This window comes from Miscanthus floridulus, chromosome 17 (genome assembly GCF_019320115.1).
Source record: "Miscanthus floridulus cultivar M001 chromosome 17, ASM1932011v1, whole genome shotgun sequence".
Classification (NCBI taxonomy): Eukaryota; Viridiplantae; Streptophyta; class Magnoliopsida; order Poales; family Poaceae; genus Miscanthus; species Miscanthus floridulus.
In genome coordinates, this window is record NC_089596.1 from 71481180 (window position 1) to 71495503 (window position 14324).

General features: G+C 46.4%; 1 protein-coding gene across 1 annotated transcript; it reads right to left on the minus strand.

Annotated features, from left to right (window-relative positions):
- Positions 1-1025: 1025 nt before the first annotated feature.
- Positions 1026-1925, minus strand: LOC136514754 (protein GL2-INTERACTING REPRESSOR 1-like). Its single transcript, XM_066508468.1, has one exon. It carries the CDS (start codon positions 1804-1806, stop codon positions 1408-1410), a length of 399 nt encoding a protein of 132 aa, XP_066364565.1. The 5' UTR covers positions 1807-1925; the 3' UTR covers positions 1026-1407.
- Positions 1926-14324: the final 12399 nt, after the last annotated feature.

The window sequence follows — 14324 nt, forward strand, 5'->3', positions numbered from 1 at the left end:
TACATATGCAATGCAAATGCATCATCACCGCGCCTCACCACGCGGCGCGTGTGTGTGTGCTCACTGCTCTCTCATCTCATCCCCCGGTGGCGGCCCCAAGATCTGCAAGGAAACCCTAAACAGTAGCTGCATGCCATTGCCACCTGCACCCCCAATGCCTGTTACCTGGCTGGCATTGGCCGGATCCTGGATATGCCACGCTCATCACTCTCGATCAGTACGTACGAACCATGTGCCAAGCGGTATCCCTATAGGCAGGCACGCACAAATCTTGCATTGCAAGTTCCCATAGAGGCTCCATTGAACTTAATTTGAGACCACAGCGGCGTCCTGCACACAAGCTAAGCACAAGTGTTAGCATTTGCTTTGCATCTTTACACATGTGCATGTACCAATCGAGAATGCCCACTTAGACGAGCCGTGCAACGACGCACATATATAGATTCATCAGAATACTTCACGTACGTACGTTCGTCCGTATAGTACGTGTGTTCATACTGCGCAGGCTATAGACATTTCTTTTTCTTTTTTTTTTGAAATCACTGGCAGGACTTCTGCCAGACAAATCACAACCAGAATTTGCAGCTTCTCCGATACAAGTGAGTGGGGTCCTTCTAATATTTAGCATTCAATATTAGTATGAGATTTTTTTCCTACCAAATGCCTTTTAAGGAGGATTCTTATGTGCTACGACATTGGTAGTGATATATAAAGGAGTGAGCTATAGATTTCTCTTTTTTTTAAGATAGCTATAGATACTTTCACATATGTACTGACGATAAATAGTTAATCGATTGATTGAGCTCGCATAGCATATAGCACACCCGTCTCTTGTGTGTGTTGTATAAATGGCGATGAGATCATGCATCTGCAGTTCTGCTGCACCCACGGCTTGCTGGTTGCTGCTGTGTATTTACGCCACGCCAAGACGAGTGCACGCATTACGCTCCATAAAATCTCCGAGACAAAATCTTAATCCTTACCAGTACTGCCCCGTACAGACCACAACACACACATGACACGCACCGACGCACGTCTTCTGCACTCACTCTGCAGACATCACACACACACACACACACACACAAAGGTAGAGACCGAGGGACGACGCGGCCGGAATTATTACCTAGACCCGTTCCATTGGCACCCCGATGTCCAACATACACTTCAGCTAGCTAGCTTCACTTCTCATCCTATAGCTGGCCCATGGAAGAACGGGTCTACGCAATAATTCCTTTCTGATCAACTCGAACACACACACGGACACACAAGGAACACGTACGTACCCACGTACGTAAAGGACACAACTGACGGCATGCAGTTGCGCTGGCCATGGAGATTACCATGGCTCGCGCGCCCGGCTAGCTCTTGGCCGGCCGGCGAGAGGACGGCGACTTTAGCCGTCAGGCGTCAGCCTCGCTTGCCGCCCTTGCCCTTGGCGCCGGCGTGGCGCGGGTCGTTGGGGGCGTCGTTGAAGTCGAGGAGCACGGTGCTGTGGCACTTGGGGCACCGGGGGTCCTCCCGCGACAGCATCACGTACATCATGCACCGGGGGCACCCCGCCAGGATCATCGGCGCGCCGGCGCCTGCTCCCGCCTCGGGGCTTCCCTCCGACGACACGCACGAGCTCGGGGGAGAGGCGGTCGAGGAGGACGACGACGACAGCCTCCTCGGCGAGCCCCCGCCGACGCCGTGGTGGTGGGTCGTCGCCCCCGACGAGCCCCCGGCCGCGCCCCCGCGCGACGACCGCGACAGGCTCAGCCGCAGCTCCTGCAGCTTCGACCCGACCTTGCCGTTGTTCCTGCTCATCTTCCAACTCTGCCGCACGCAACTGATCAGTACTAGCTTAGCTAGCTAGCTATCTCGTGTGTGTATGCACTGAGGAGTAGTGGGAGCTGGAGCTACGGGGAGGACGGAGGCAGCGCAGAAGTGGAACCAGGATACCTCGACCGTGTGCCTGCCTGCGTATTTGTGGTGCGTTGGTGTACTCCCGTTTGCGTTATATAATGATGATGATGGTGATGGTGGCTTCTGGCTTGTGGAGGTTATGCCGATGATGATGCTCGTTGAGGTGAAGGAGGTGATGGTTTTCTTTATTGTCATGAACAGCAGCATTTAAATCCCTGTTCCTTCCCATGGCCAAATGGGCCGCCCAGGCACGGCACGGCGAGGCACGGCACGGTGGGACATGGCACGACGGGGCACGGCGGCGCTGCCGTGCCGTGTCGTGTAGCGCTGCCGTGCCGGCATCTCGGACCGGGCAAGGTCCTATGACAACTCAGTCGTGCCGTGCCGATAGGCACGACGGCCCGCCGGGGCCGTGCCGGCCCACCGCCATGGCCGCAGTCGAGCCGCACTCGCGTCGGACGCGCCATTGTCGCAGACGTGTCTCCACCGAGTGAGCTCGCCCCCGCCGCCGTGCCGCTGCACCCTAGCCGAGCCCCGGCGCCGCGAAGACGCGCCCGTGGCCATGCCACCACACAGAGGTCGCCGCGCCACCGCACAGAGGTCGCCGCGCCGTCGAGCAGATGGGAAGGACGGGAGCACAGGACGGAGGAGCCGCCATGGGGAGCCGCAGTGGGGAGCTCGGGAGGACCGGAGGAGGAGCTGGGCGGGACTGTAGGGACGGGAGGAGTCGGACACGGGGAGGAGGGCGCGACTGCGCGTGGAGGACAAGAGAGAGATCGAGAGATGACGGCTACTGGGAGGAATCCTTGGGGGAGTTAGGTTTGGTGTTATATACTCTTATCCAACGGCTATGGAATCCTCTGAAAGCATCCGATGGCTAGGATTGATCGGGCCGCGTCGTGCCAGCCCATTATCCGTGTCGTGCCTGGGCCGGCACTACGGGCCAACATGGCATCTCAGGCACGGCACTACGATCGGGCCGTGCCAGGCACGGGCACGATGGGAGCCGGGCCGGGCCGTGCTTCTTAGTGCCGTGCGTGGGCCATATGGCCAAGTATTTGCTTCCCTAGCTCCACCCTGCTGCCACACGCTCTCGTCTGAATTCTGATGCCGGCTAGCTAAGCTCTCTCTTTCTCTCTCTCATGTGGTTGGGGATTTAATGTATTACTAATTGGATTGAAAAATTGGATGGTGCGAGAGTTAAGGGTTTTCCAGAGATGAACATTACATTGTGGGTGAATTGAAGGGGAGTAGTGGAGGGATATATAGTGCCAGTATTTCCCTTCGAAATAGTAACAACTGAGAGTGAGGCCATGGAGGCCCGGCATAGGTACGGAGGATACGTTAATGTGATGGGGGTACGTATCTTAATACTGGTGTCTGTCTGCAGTGAATAGTACTCAATACATGTCTGCGGGTATGGGTACTATTTTTTTCCCATTTTATTATTATTACTAAATGAATCCACTCCTTTAAAAACCGTCATGTTAATCGCATGGCTCCCACAGATGAAGCTTAGAAATTCTCATAAAATGAGCCAGAAACATCTAGACATCGATTCGGTAGACTGATACTAGATAGAGGTCAGACCTTTGTGTTTTACTCATCCTAGTCTGTTTGAATTATGTATGGTGAGAAAGGGAACACTGTACAGAAATTTGGGGGAGCAAAGAGGTATTCTAATTAGGGATGAAAATGGTCAAGGAAAAGGGCCTAACTGTTTTCAAACTCATTCTTACACATAAACGGAAACTGAAATGGGAGCCGGTCGAAAAATGATATCGGGAAAAAATAGGATATAGAAAACAGAACAAACTAATCGATAATGGTCAACAGACAGTAACTCCAAGCGAGAGCACCGACTAACATGGCCACTTCAAATGGTCAGTACCATCAACAGATACAAATATAATGTCACAAACCAAAGAAAAAGGTGGATCTAGTTCTTCCACCATGCCAAGATATCAAACTGACCACTAAATCTCATAGGTGGATCTGCCATATATTTATCCAACTCATTTAATTCATCCTCATTTGTCTGTGATGACTGATATAAGTAACTTTCTAGTTCATCATCATTATTATCCACTAACAGATATGATGTTTCAATTTCAGAGACAGAAGGTTCATTTTGATCTACCCTTAGCCCTTGAGAAGAAGGTCTAGATGAAACATAAAACTGATATAATTCCTTAATTACATCTACTATTTCATCTACATGAGCCTAGTATGAAATACCATGTAACTTCTTCATATAGAATTCATAAAGCCTTTTCTTGTCAAGCAAAAGTACTGAGTTCAATTTCAAATCATATTAGAACAGATAACTATTGTCGAATAAATCTCAGTACCACAATTTGCCTAGGTGACCGCACAACAACCTATACATTATGTTGCAATGCAGAGCATGTTTGCTAGTGAATTTTTAAAATCGTTTGTTTTTCACTATAGATAGTTTAAAAGATGGTTTGATCGACATGGCACATGTTAGCTGTTCACCGTTCTACATGGTTTCACATTAGCCACAAAGAGGATAAATAAGACTAATTCATACTTAGCTTCTAGAGTAAATGAGACTACTAATATTTTTTAAAATAGTATCAAATATATTTCCCCTAGAAAAATTAAAACCCTAGAATCTTGTTCAATCTTAGAAAATTTGTTTTAGCTGAGCTCAGAAGATTTTGAAACAAGTTTCATAATTTTGCTAAAATCGTGCTATCTTATGGTGCCTAACTTGGAACTATTTAAGTCTTCTACTAACTCGTTTGGAAGTTTATTCGTTGGTAGATAGGTTATCTTTTATATTTAGTCTACGACTCTACGTTGAAGACCCGAACTACATAGTACGTAGGGACCATGATTTTTCTATGATTGAATTGGATTTTCTAGGTTTTTTCTAATATTAAATTACATTCTAGGATTTTTTTATTACATATTTTTTAAAAGTATTTAGATATTTTTAAAAATATTTATAGCCTGATTTTCGTTGAAATATTTGCTGCCTCTTAGGTAACATGATGCCAGAATAAAACTACCTTATAAAACCACTTAGATGCAAAAATAAATGATTTTAAAAATTGAAAGTGAAAATCGGATTTATAAATTAGAGGAAAGTTAAGACTTAAGAGGGTCAAAAGGATTTCTTTTCCAAGTCCAATATGAACGTGGGCTTGTTGGATTATTTCATCATTTCATGATGGCCTAGGTAGCGGATATGGTCCTAAAGACCTGGGTAAAGGATGGGCCTAAACGGACGAGCTGAGACCAGAAGTCATGTTTAAGAAGGATGAGCTAGGCCTTAGGCCTGGTGCAGCTGGATCACCAGCCCATTTCGCACCTTTCATTCAGCTAGAAGCGCACCTTTCCATCTAGAAGTGCAGTCACCAAAAAATTTCAGCCCAAACCCTAAAAAGCGGAGCTGCCACAGGTTACGCTCGCACTTGGGGTCAGTTTATAAAAAAACAAACCCTGACTTGGGCTCAATTCAAACCTGCTGGTAGTTTGAAGTTTTAAACCTAAGCCAATTCTGTGATGTATGGGCTTTGAGCCTTTGTTGGGTGAAGAACTTGTAATGACTACACACGGAAGGGGCTCTTCTATGTGAAAAAACGGAAACGCTCAACCACGAGCGTCCATCGGCGTCCGGTCGGACGCTGCTCAGTCCTGCCTTCCACCTGCGCTATGAGCGGACCAGCCTCTAAAAAAAAATTCCTCACTCGGGTTATGGTGTCCTCCTCAGCTGTTCCAAGCCCTTCACCGCAGCACACCTTTGGTCGACCCCACCATCGAAGGTCCCACAGCAGGGTGCTCTCTCTTCCTCGCTCCCCCAGCATGAACCGCCTATTCCGACATCTCTCCCACGTGGCTGGCCCTTCTGTCGATGCGGGACCCACGGGATACCCCGCAAAGAAGAGAGATCTAGTCTAACTAGGATTCTTCCCATGTAATCTTAGTAGTAGTATTATTCTGTAATCCTACTAGGAACTCTCATTGTAAACTGACTAGAATTCTGACGTCCTGAGTATATAAGGGAGGGCAGGGTTTCTATAGACGGGACTTTTACGACACAACACTTTACGATCAATCCAACGCAAAAGGCTAACGCCGACTAGACGTAGGATTATTACTCGATCTACGATCGAGGGTCCGAACCAGGATAAATCGACTGTCTCTTGCGTTTACCGTCGAGTTCTGCATACGCTGAAGCCCGAACAAACTGCCCCAGGAACCCCCGTGGCAGGCTATCGGTGGTGAAACATTGATAGCTGGCGCGCCAGGTAGGGGCTTTCGGCGACTTTGCATCCGGGAGCTCGATGGATCTCGACAACATGATCTTCTCGAAGGGATCAACCCTCATCTTCGGTTCATGGATCTGCGAGGCAGGTGACAATGGCAAGCTCCAAGGCCATCTCCTCGAAGATTCGTATCATCATCAAGACCTTTCCATTTCGGCGACAACGACAGATCAACTTGCTGGAAGATTCGTGCAGCTTGCGATGTCCGATCCAACTCAGATTTCGCGGCTTCACGCATCCAATTCAAACTCAAGTTCCGCTTCCGAGACAGAGTCTTATCCGAGTTCTTTCAGAAAACCGAGTTCTTTTCCGACAAGGTTCCGGAACACGACATCAACCTATCAAGAAAACAACTCGGAGTACACTCAGAGTACTCTAAAGAAGCCAGATCCTTTTCCGTTCGGACTCCACAACATGGCAACGTCTTATCGGGCACAGCTCGAAAGATCTCTGAAGCCAGTGCTTGGAATACCACTGATAGGAGCTCAAGAAGGTCTCGTCTTAACTATAACATCTCAAGACTGTATCGTCCACTGGCCAGGTTCCATTCCTGAGGATAGCGGCACCCAACTAGTCGACAATGCGACAACAACAATTCTACCATACTAAGAAGGAGACTCGATCTACGACCTCGAAGCCTCTACTGAAGTTATCAACAACTCTAACAGTACGGAAACCAGCACCAATGACAGAACAACTCACAATCGAGAAGTACTTATGATTCGCCGTCCTCGGTCACCATTGGTACCCCTAGAAGCGCCCGACGTTAGGTCTTCAGATGAATCTGAGTCCAACATATCACCATTTACCTAGGGGCACGATGGTGAGACCGAGAGTCAGAGGCAAGCCAAAGAAAGGAAGAATAAATTAAAACAAGGACGTCAACGCCGTGCTAAGTAGCGCAGGAAGCTTGGATCAAATATGAGTCAGACCTAGCCGAGTACAATAGAAGAAAATCGGAGCAAAAGGTCGAAGAAGGATGGGCAGCGAATACACCCTATGATAAGATCCGAGAAGCACTAGAAGAACTCAGGGCGACTTCACATCCCAATGAAAAATAAGAATAGCTTCGGGACTTCCTCCGATCAACGGTCCTAAGGACGCACGATGGAAGGGCGACATCTCATGAGCAGGAAGATCAAAATCAAAGAAAGTCCGCCTTCGAGAGACTTGGACCAAGTGGAAGTCACAACAGAGAAAGTAAAAGAGACCATAGTCAAAACGACCGAGTCGAACAACCAAGGAAAGACAGAAGCAAAGCACCTACTCGGGGCACACAAAACTACTCACACCGAGACAACAATTGGCAAGAAGGGGGCGCTGAATCAGAATACACAGAAGCCAGAACGCACGATAGATTCCCCTGTTTTGCAAACATATTTGCTTCAATACGACTGCCTCACAAATTCAAGCCGTCCAACCATTCCAAGTATGATGGCAAGACCAAACCAAAGCAGTGGCTCAGGATTTACTCGCAATCAATTGAATTGGCTGGAGGAGACGAAGACATCAAGACCTTGTTCTTTCCCATGGCCCTTCAATGGTTTGACAAGTTGAATCCAGGATCAATAAGAAATTGGGAGGACTTACAAAGAGCTTTCTGTGAAAATTTTGCGGGTATCATTACACACCCAATCCCCCACGCAGAGTTAAAAGGACTCAAGCAGAAAGGAGGAGAAAGTCTCAGAAATTACTATCGATGGTTTGGCGAACTACGAGCTCAAGTACATGACATCACCCAATGAGAAGTAATCGAAGCATTTTCTCACGGAATCATGGCTAGGTGGCAATTTCAAGACTTCTGCAAAGAAAACCCAAGAAACAATGAAGAATTCAGACGAACAGTGGAAAAGATGATTACCGTAGAGGAAAAGACACGAGAAAGATTCCCGGATAGAAACAACCGAGACAACCCGGACAGGCAAAATCCTCAAAACAACAGACATCAGGAAAGAAAATGTGGACCAGACAACACCGTAGCAGTGACTGACAAATCAAGGAAGTTTTCCAAACCCAGAAGATATGACGACATTGAAAACATGCGTTGCCCCTTGCACCCCAAAGGAAATCACACCATCGGAGATTGCTACACCTTCAAAGATTGATACACAAGGAAAGATAGTAAGGAGAATACCAAAGAAGGCAATCAGAAAAAAGAAGATGACAACCACAAAAACAAGGGATTCCAAAAATCCAGGGGGACAGTAGCAGTAATCTTTGCCGGGATTCTAGATTCCAGAAGCAAATATCAAGAAAAGCTAGCATTACGAACCATCATGGTAGCAGAACCTGCTACACCAAGATATCTCAATTGGTCACAGTATCCAATCTAATTTTCAAGAGAAGACCAATGGACTAGTGTAGGAAACGCAGGCCATTACCCACTGGTCCTAGATCCAACTATTGCTGGTATGACTGTTACGAAAATACTAATCGATGGGGGAGCTGGACTCAACATCATTTTTTCAAAAACTCTAAGGAAGATGGGACTACAACTCGCTGGGATGATTACACCAACAAGCACGCCTTTTTATGGCATAGTACTCGGCAAGGCAGCAATGCCACTTGGACAAATCACTCTACCGGTTACTTTTGGGACTCCCTCAAACTACCGTACATAGTTCATTAAGTTTGAAGTCGCGGACTTTGATTCATCATATCATGCAATCCTCGGGCGACCAGCACTAGCAAAATTTATGGCAATACCGCATTATCCATACCTGTTGCTTAAGATGCCAGGGCCCGGTGTCCTTTCTCTCCGGAGTGATTTGAAGCGCGCCTTTGACTGCGATGTTCAGGCAATCCAAACTGCATCAAAGGCACAGGCCGTCGATGGAAGAAAAGAAATAGCCACTGTTGCAGCAGAAATGAGCCCAGAAGAGCTCGTGATACCGGCTAAAAAACCTAGCATCCTAGCACCTCCGAAAGAAGCCGACGTCAAGCAAATCGACCTGGGCACCGGCGATTCCTCCAAGACGGCAACCATCAGCGCCCACCTATCGGCAAAATAGGAACTCACGCTCACCAACTTTCTTTGGGACAACAAAGATATCTTCGCTTGGAAGCCAACCGACATGCCAGGGGTCCCAAGAGAGTTGGCTGAGCACATAATTGATATCAATGAAGGCTCCAAGCCTGTGAAGCAACGACTACAACGATTCTCACCCGACAAGAAGGCAACAATTAAAAAGGAAGTTACAAAACTAATGGCAGCCGGATTCATCAGAGAAATCCTCCATACAGATTGTCTAGCAAACCCAGTTCTAGTACAGAAAAAGAATACGGACGAGTGGCGCATGTGTGTCGACTACACAGATCTCAACAAACACTGCCCGAAAGATCCGTTTGGGCTACCACGCATTGATCAGATAGTTGACTCAACAGCAGGATCTGCCCTATTATCCTTCCTTGATTGCTATTCAGGATATCACCAGATCACATTAAAGGAACAAGACCAGAGCAAGATATCTTTCATCACTTCATTCGGTGCCTACTGCTACAAAACAATGTCATTTGGACTCAAGAATGCTGGTGCCACTTACCAAAGAGCTATCCAAACATGCCTTGGTGATCAGATCAGCGAAAACGTAGAGGCATATGTGGATGATGTAGTAGTAAAGACAAAGAACTCAGATACACTAATTGAAGACTTAAAGCAAACCTTCGAAAACCTAAAAAGATAGAGGTGGAAATTGAACCCAAACAAGTGTGTATTCGGAGTTCCTTCAGGACAACTACTTGGATTCTTGGTCAGTCATCGCGGAATCGAAGCAAGCGCCAAGCAGATTCGAGCCATAACAGAGATGGGCCCTCCCTAAAGTGTCAAAGATGTGCAGAAACTAACAGGCTGCATGGCGGCCCTTAATCATTTCATATCAAGACTGGGCAAAAAAGGGTTACCTTTCTTTAAATTGCTAAAGAAGACAGACAAGTTCGAGTGGACAGAAGAAGCCAACGAAGCTTTCAAGAAGCTCAAGGCATACCTCACCTCCTCACCCGTTCTCACACAGTCACACCTCTGAAGAAATACGAAGACATGATGCTGTACATTGCGGCAACTTCTACTGTGATCAGCACTGCGATTGTCGTAGAAAGAGGAGAAGAAGGACATGTATATAAAGTACAATGCCCCATATACTACATCAGCACAGTACTATTAGAATCAAAAATCTGGTACCCACATGTGCAAAAACTACTCTACGCCCTCTTGATCACTTCACGCAAGCTTCGCCACTATTTTGAAAGCCACAAGATTACCATGGTGACAGATTTTCCACTCGGAGACATCTTACACAACAGAGATGCAATAGGGCGCATATCTAAGTGGGCAGTTGAACTTGGTGCTCTCAATATCGATTTCACCCTATAGAAGGCAATTAAATCTCAAGCCCTGGCTGATTTTGTTACCGAGTGGACAGAAATTCAACAACCTATGTCAAATACCATCCTCGATCACTAGAAGATGTACTTTGATGGATCACTCAAGCTAGGCGGAGCCGGTGCAGGCATTCTCCTCATTTCTCCAGATGGAAAACAACTCAAGTATGTCCTTCAGATATTATGGCAAGCTATAAACAATAAAGCAGAATACGAAGCACTCATCCACGGGCTATGAGTGGCAATTACCCTCGGAATCAAGTGTTTACTCGTTTATGGTGATTCAGCGGTAGTCATCAATCAAGTCAACAAAGATTGGGACTGCACCAAAGAAAATATGGTCGCTTACTGTGCTGAAATACGAAAGCTTGAAAAACATTTTCAAGGATTAGAAATTCTACACATCCTGTGCGATTCTAATATTGCGGCAGACGTCCTCGCCAAGCTTGGATCAGACAGGGCGAAGGTCCCACCCGGTGTATTCATAGAAGAGTTATCAGCTCCCTCTATCAAACAACCCGGTGAGATAACCCCTGAAATCTCAGCTAAAGGCACCCAGATTTTGGTAATCACCACTTCATGGACCTAGGTTTTTATCGATTATATCAAAGAGAATAAGCTGCCAGCAGAAAAAGAGGAAGCTACCAGAGTTGTTCGTAGAAGCAAGAATTATGTCCTAGTGGGAGACAAGCTCTACAGAAGAGCCACATCATCAGGAGTACTCCTAAAATACGTCTCATTTGAAGAGGGCAAAGAGATCCTAGACGAAATACACTCAGGTTGCTGTGGAAAACATGCCACTTCAAGAACACTAGTCGGCAAAGCATTCCGCACCGGTTTCTACTGGCCAACCGCTTTGAAAGACGTAGAAGAACTCATTAGAAGATGCAAAGGTTGTCAAATGTTCGCAAGACAAGCTCATGTGCCAGCTCACAACCTCATCTACATCCCACCTGCTTGGCCTTTCTCCTGCTGGGGGCTGGATCAAGTAGGACCTCTCAAGAAAGCAAAAGGCGGTTTCGAGTACATCTTCGTAGCAATTGATAAGTTCACTAAGTGGATTGAATACAAACCACTCGCAAAATACAACGCAGCCAAAGCAGTCGAGTTCATCCAAGACATTATGCACCGCTTCGGAATGCCCAATCGAATCATCATAGATTTGGGTTCTCCCTTCATAGCTACAGAATTCCAAAGTTGGGCACAGGACTGCGGCTTCAGAATAGATTACGCATCAGTCGCACATCTAGAGGCCAACGGACAGGTCGAAAGGGCTAATGGACTCATACTAGCCAGATTAAAACCAAGATTGTATGAAGAACTAGTAGACTATGGATCAAAATGGATTAAAGAATTACCCAAGGTCGTATGGGGGCTACGAACTCAAATAAGCAGGGCCACCAGATACTCACCTTTCTTCCTGGTTTACGGATCAGAAGCCGTACTATCTGCCGACTTGATCTGGACATCACCAAGGATAGAACATATGACGAAGGAGAAGCAGAACACATCCGAAGATTAGAGCTCGACTATATAGAAGAGGTCAGAGTAAACGCTACCCTTCAATCAGCAAGATACCTTCAAGGATTAAGATGCCACTACAACAAGAATACCTAGTCTCGATCGTTACAAGTCAGAGACCTAGTACTAAGAAGAATACAAAAAACCAACGGACGCCATAAACTACTCAGTCCATGGGAAGGTCCTTTAATCGTCACAAAAGTCACCGGACCGGGCACATACAAGTTGTCAACTGAAGACGGAAAAGAAGTCAACAATACATGGCACATCAACCAACTACGAAGATTCTACGCATGAAAACAACTCAAGGGAAAATATATATACAAGCCACAAGAGATCAACGTTCATGATCAACAAAGATAGAGCTCATCAACAACATATGTACTATTATGACCTATCAATATTCATGATCAATAAAGATGGTTCTTGCTCGACAAACATATGTCTTATTATGGCTTTCCCCGAGTTATTTCAAAAAAGCAAAATGGCTAAAAAGACGCCTGAGCATACCGGCCGAGAGCAAAAGAGCTGAAAACATGTTTGAGCCCGTCGATGAGGGTAGCTAATAAGCTAACACCCGAACAAAAAAGCAAAATGGCTGAAAAGACGCCTGAGCATACCGGCCGAGAGCAAAAGAGCTGAAAACATGCTTGAGCCCGCCGATGAGGGTAGCTAATAAGCTAACACCCGAACCAAAAAGCAAAATGGCTGAAAAGACGCCTGAGCATACCGACCGAGAGCAAAAGAGCTGAAAACATGCTTGAGCCCGCCGATGAGGGTAGCTAATAAGCTAACACCCGAACAAAAAAGTAAAATGGCTAAAAAGACGCCTGAGCATACCGACCGAGAGCAAAAGAGCTAAAAACATGCTTGAGCCCGCCGATGAGGTTAGCTAATAAGCTAACACCCGAACCAAAAAGCAAAATGGCTGAAAAGATGCCTGAACATACCGGCCGAGAGCAAAAGAGCTGAAAACATGCTTAAGCCCACCGATGAGGGTAGCTAATAAGCTAACACCCGAACCAAAAAAGTAAAACGACTGAAACTAAGCCTGAGCATAAATCAGAGCAATTTCAAGACAAGACCCTCCTTGTTCTAAATAGCAAGAGGCTCAGGGGCTACACTTAGTGGATCCTAAGAAGCACTACACGGTTTCGCTCAAGAAAGCACTCAGACAACGATTGTTCCTGCTCAACAAGACTTGAAGGAACAAGACGAGGCATCCAGAATTCAACCATGAAGTGCTCGGGGGCTTGTCGATCATAGGATGTTTTTGCAACCAAAGATAGGACCAGATGCTGACCACACTCCGAGTTTGGCCGAAAAGAAGAAGCCGGAATTGTCCTAAGTCCTTTTAGTACTAACGAGAACACAAAGTTTGTCGAGACAACGATCTATACCGAGTTGTTCACATGTCACAGACGAAAACCAGACAAGCACTCGACAAATCAAAGAAACCTGTCAAGATATCAATCTACATATACCGAGTTGTTTACAAGGCACAAACAAAAGCCAGAAAAGCACTCGACAGATTAAGAAAGTTTGTCAAGACAGTGATTTACCTAAGCCGAGTTGTTTACGAGACAAAGAAATACAGACAAGGAAGACATCAACAAAAAATAAAGAACCTCCATTCAGTTTTCAAGTATAGTGTTTTGTTACAGAAGCTGGAATACAAAGGTTGATTACATCAGGCATTGTCATCAGGAGAAGAAATATCAATGTTAAGATTATCTACAATCTTCCTGGCTAAGTCATCGACCTCAGGCTCCAACCTCTCAACAGCATCCAGGTACTCTTGGCTCTCGGCTTCATCGGCAACCTTGGGCAAAGGAAAGTCTGGAGAAAGAACTCGGACCTGGGCAAGAACGTTCCTGGTACATAGATGGGTGCACATCTTCATGAACTCCTGGAAACGAGTCGGCACTTAGGGAATAAATTGAGCCCAAGATTGACCATCATCCGCTGGAGTCCGAAGAAGGTCGGCTACTGACCGAAAAGACTTCCACAAAGCATTCCAGTTATCAGTAGCCGTTGCCAACTTACCAGTCAAGTCTTGAATAGTTTTTTGGGCCTACATAAGATCCCTGTCAGCTCCACGCCTAATCAACTTAGCAAGCGTGAGTTCTTCTTCAGCTCGAGTAATTACCTCCTCAGCCTTGTTGTGGTTAGTGCGGACGAGTGTCTTCATCTCCTCGATACCCTCCGAGAGCTTCTACTTTT

What these genes read in the sequence shown, in the direction of transcription:
- LOC136514754 (XM_066508468.1), bottom strand. Translation starts at nt 1,806, where the DNA reads ATGAGCAGGAACAACGGCAAGGTCGGGTCGAAGCTGCAGGAGCTGCGG.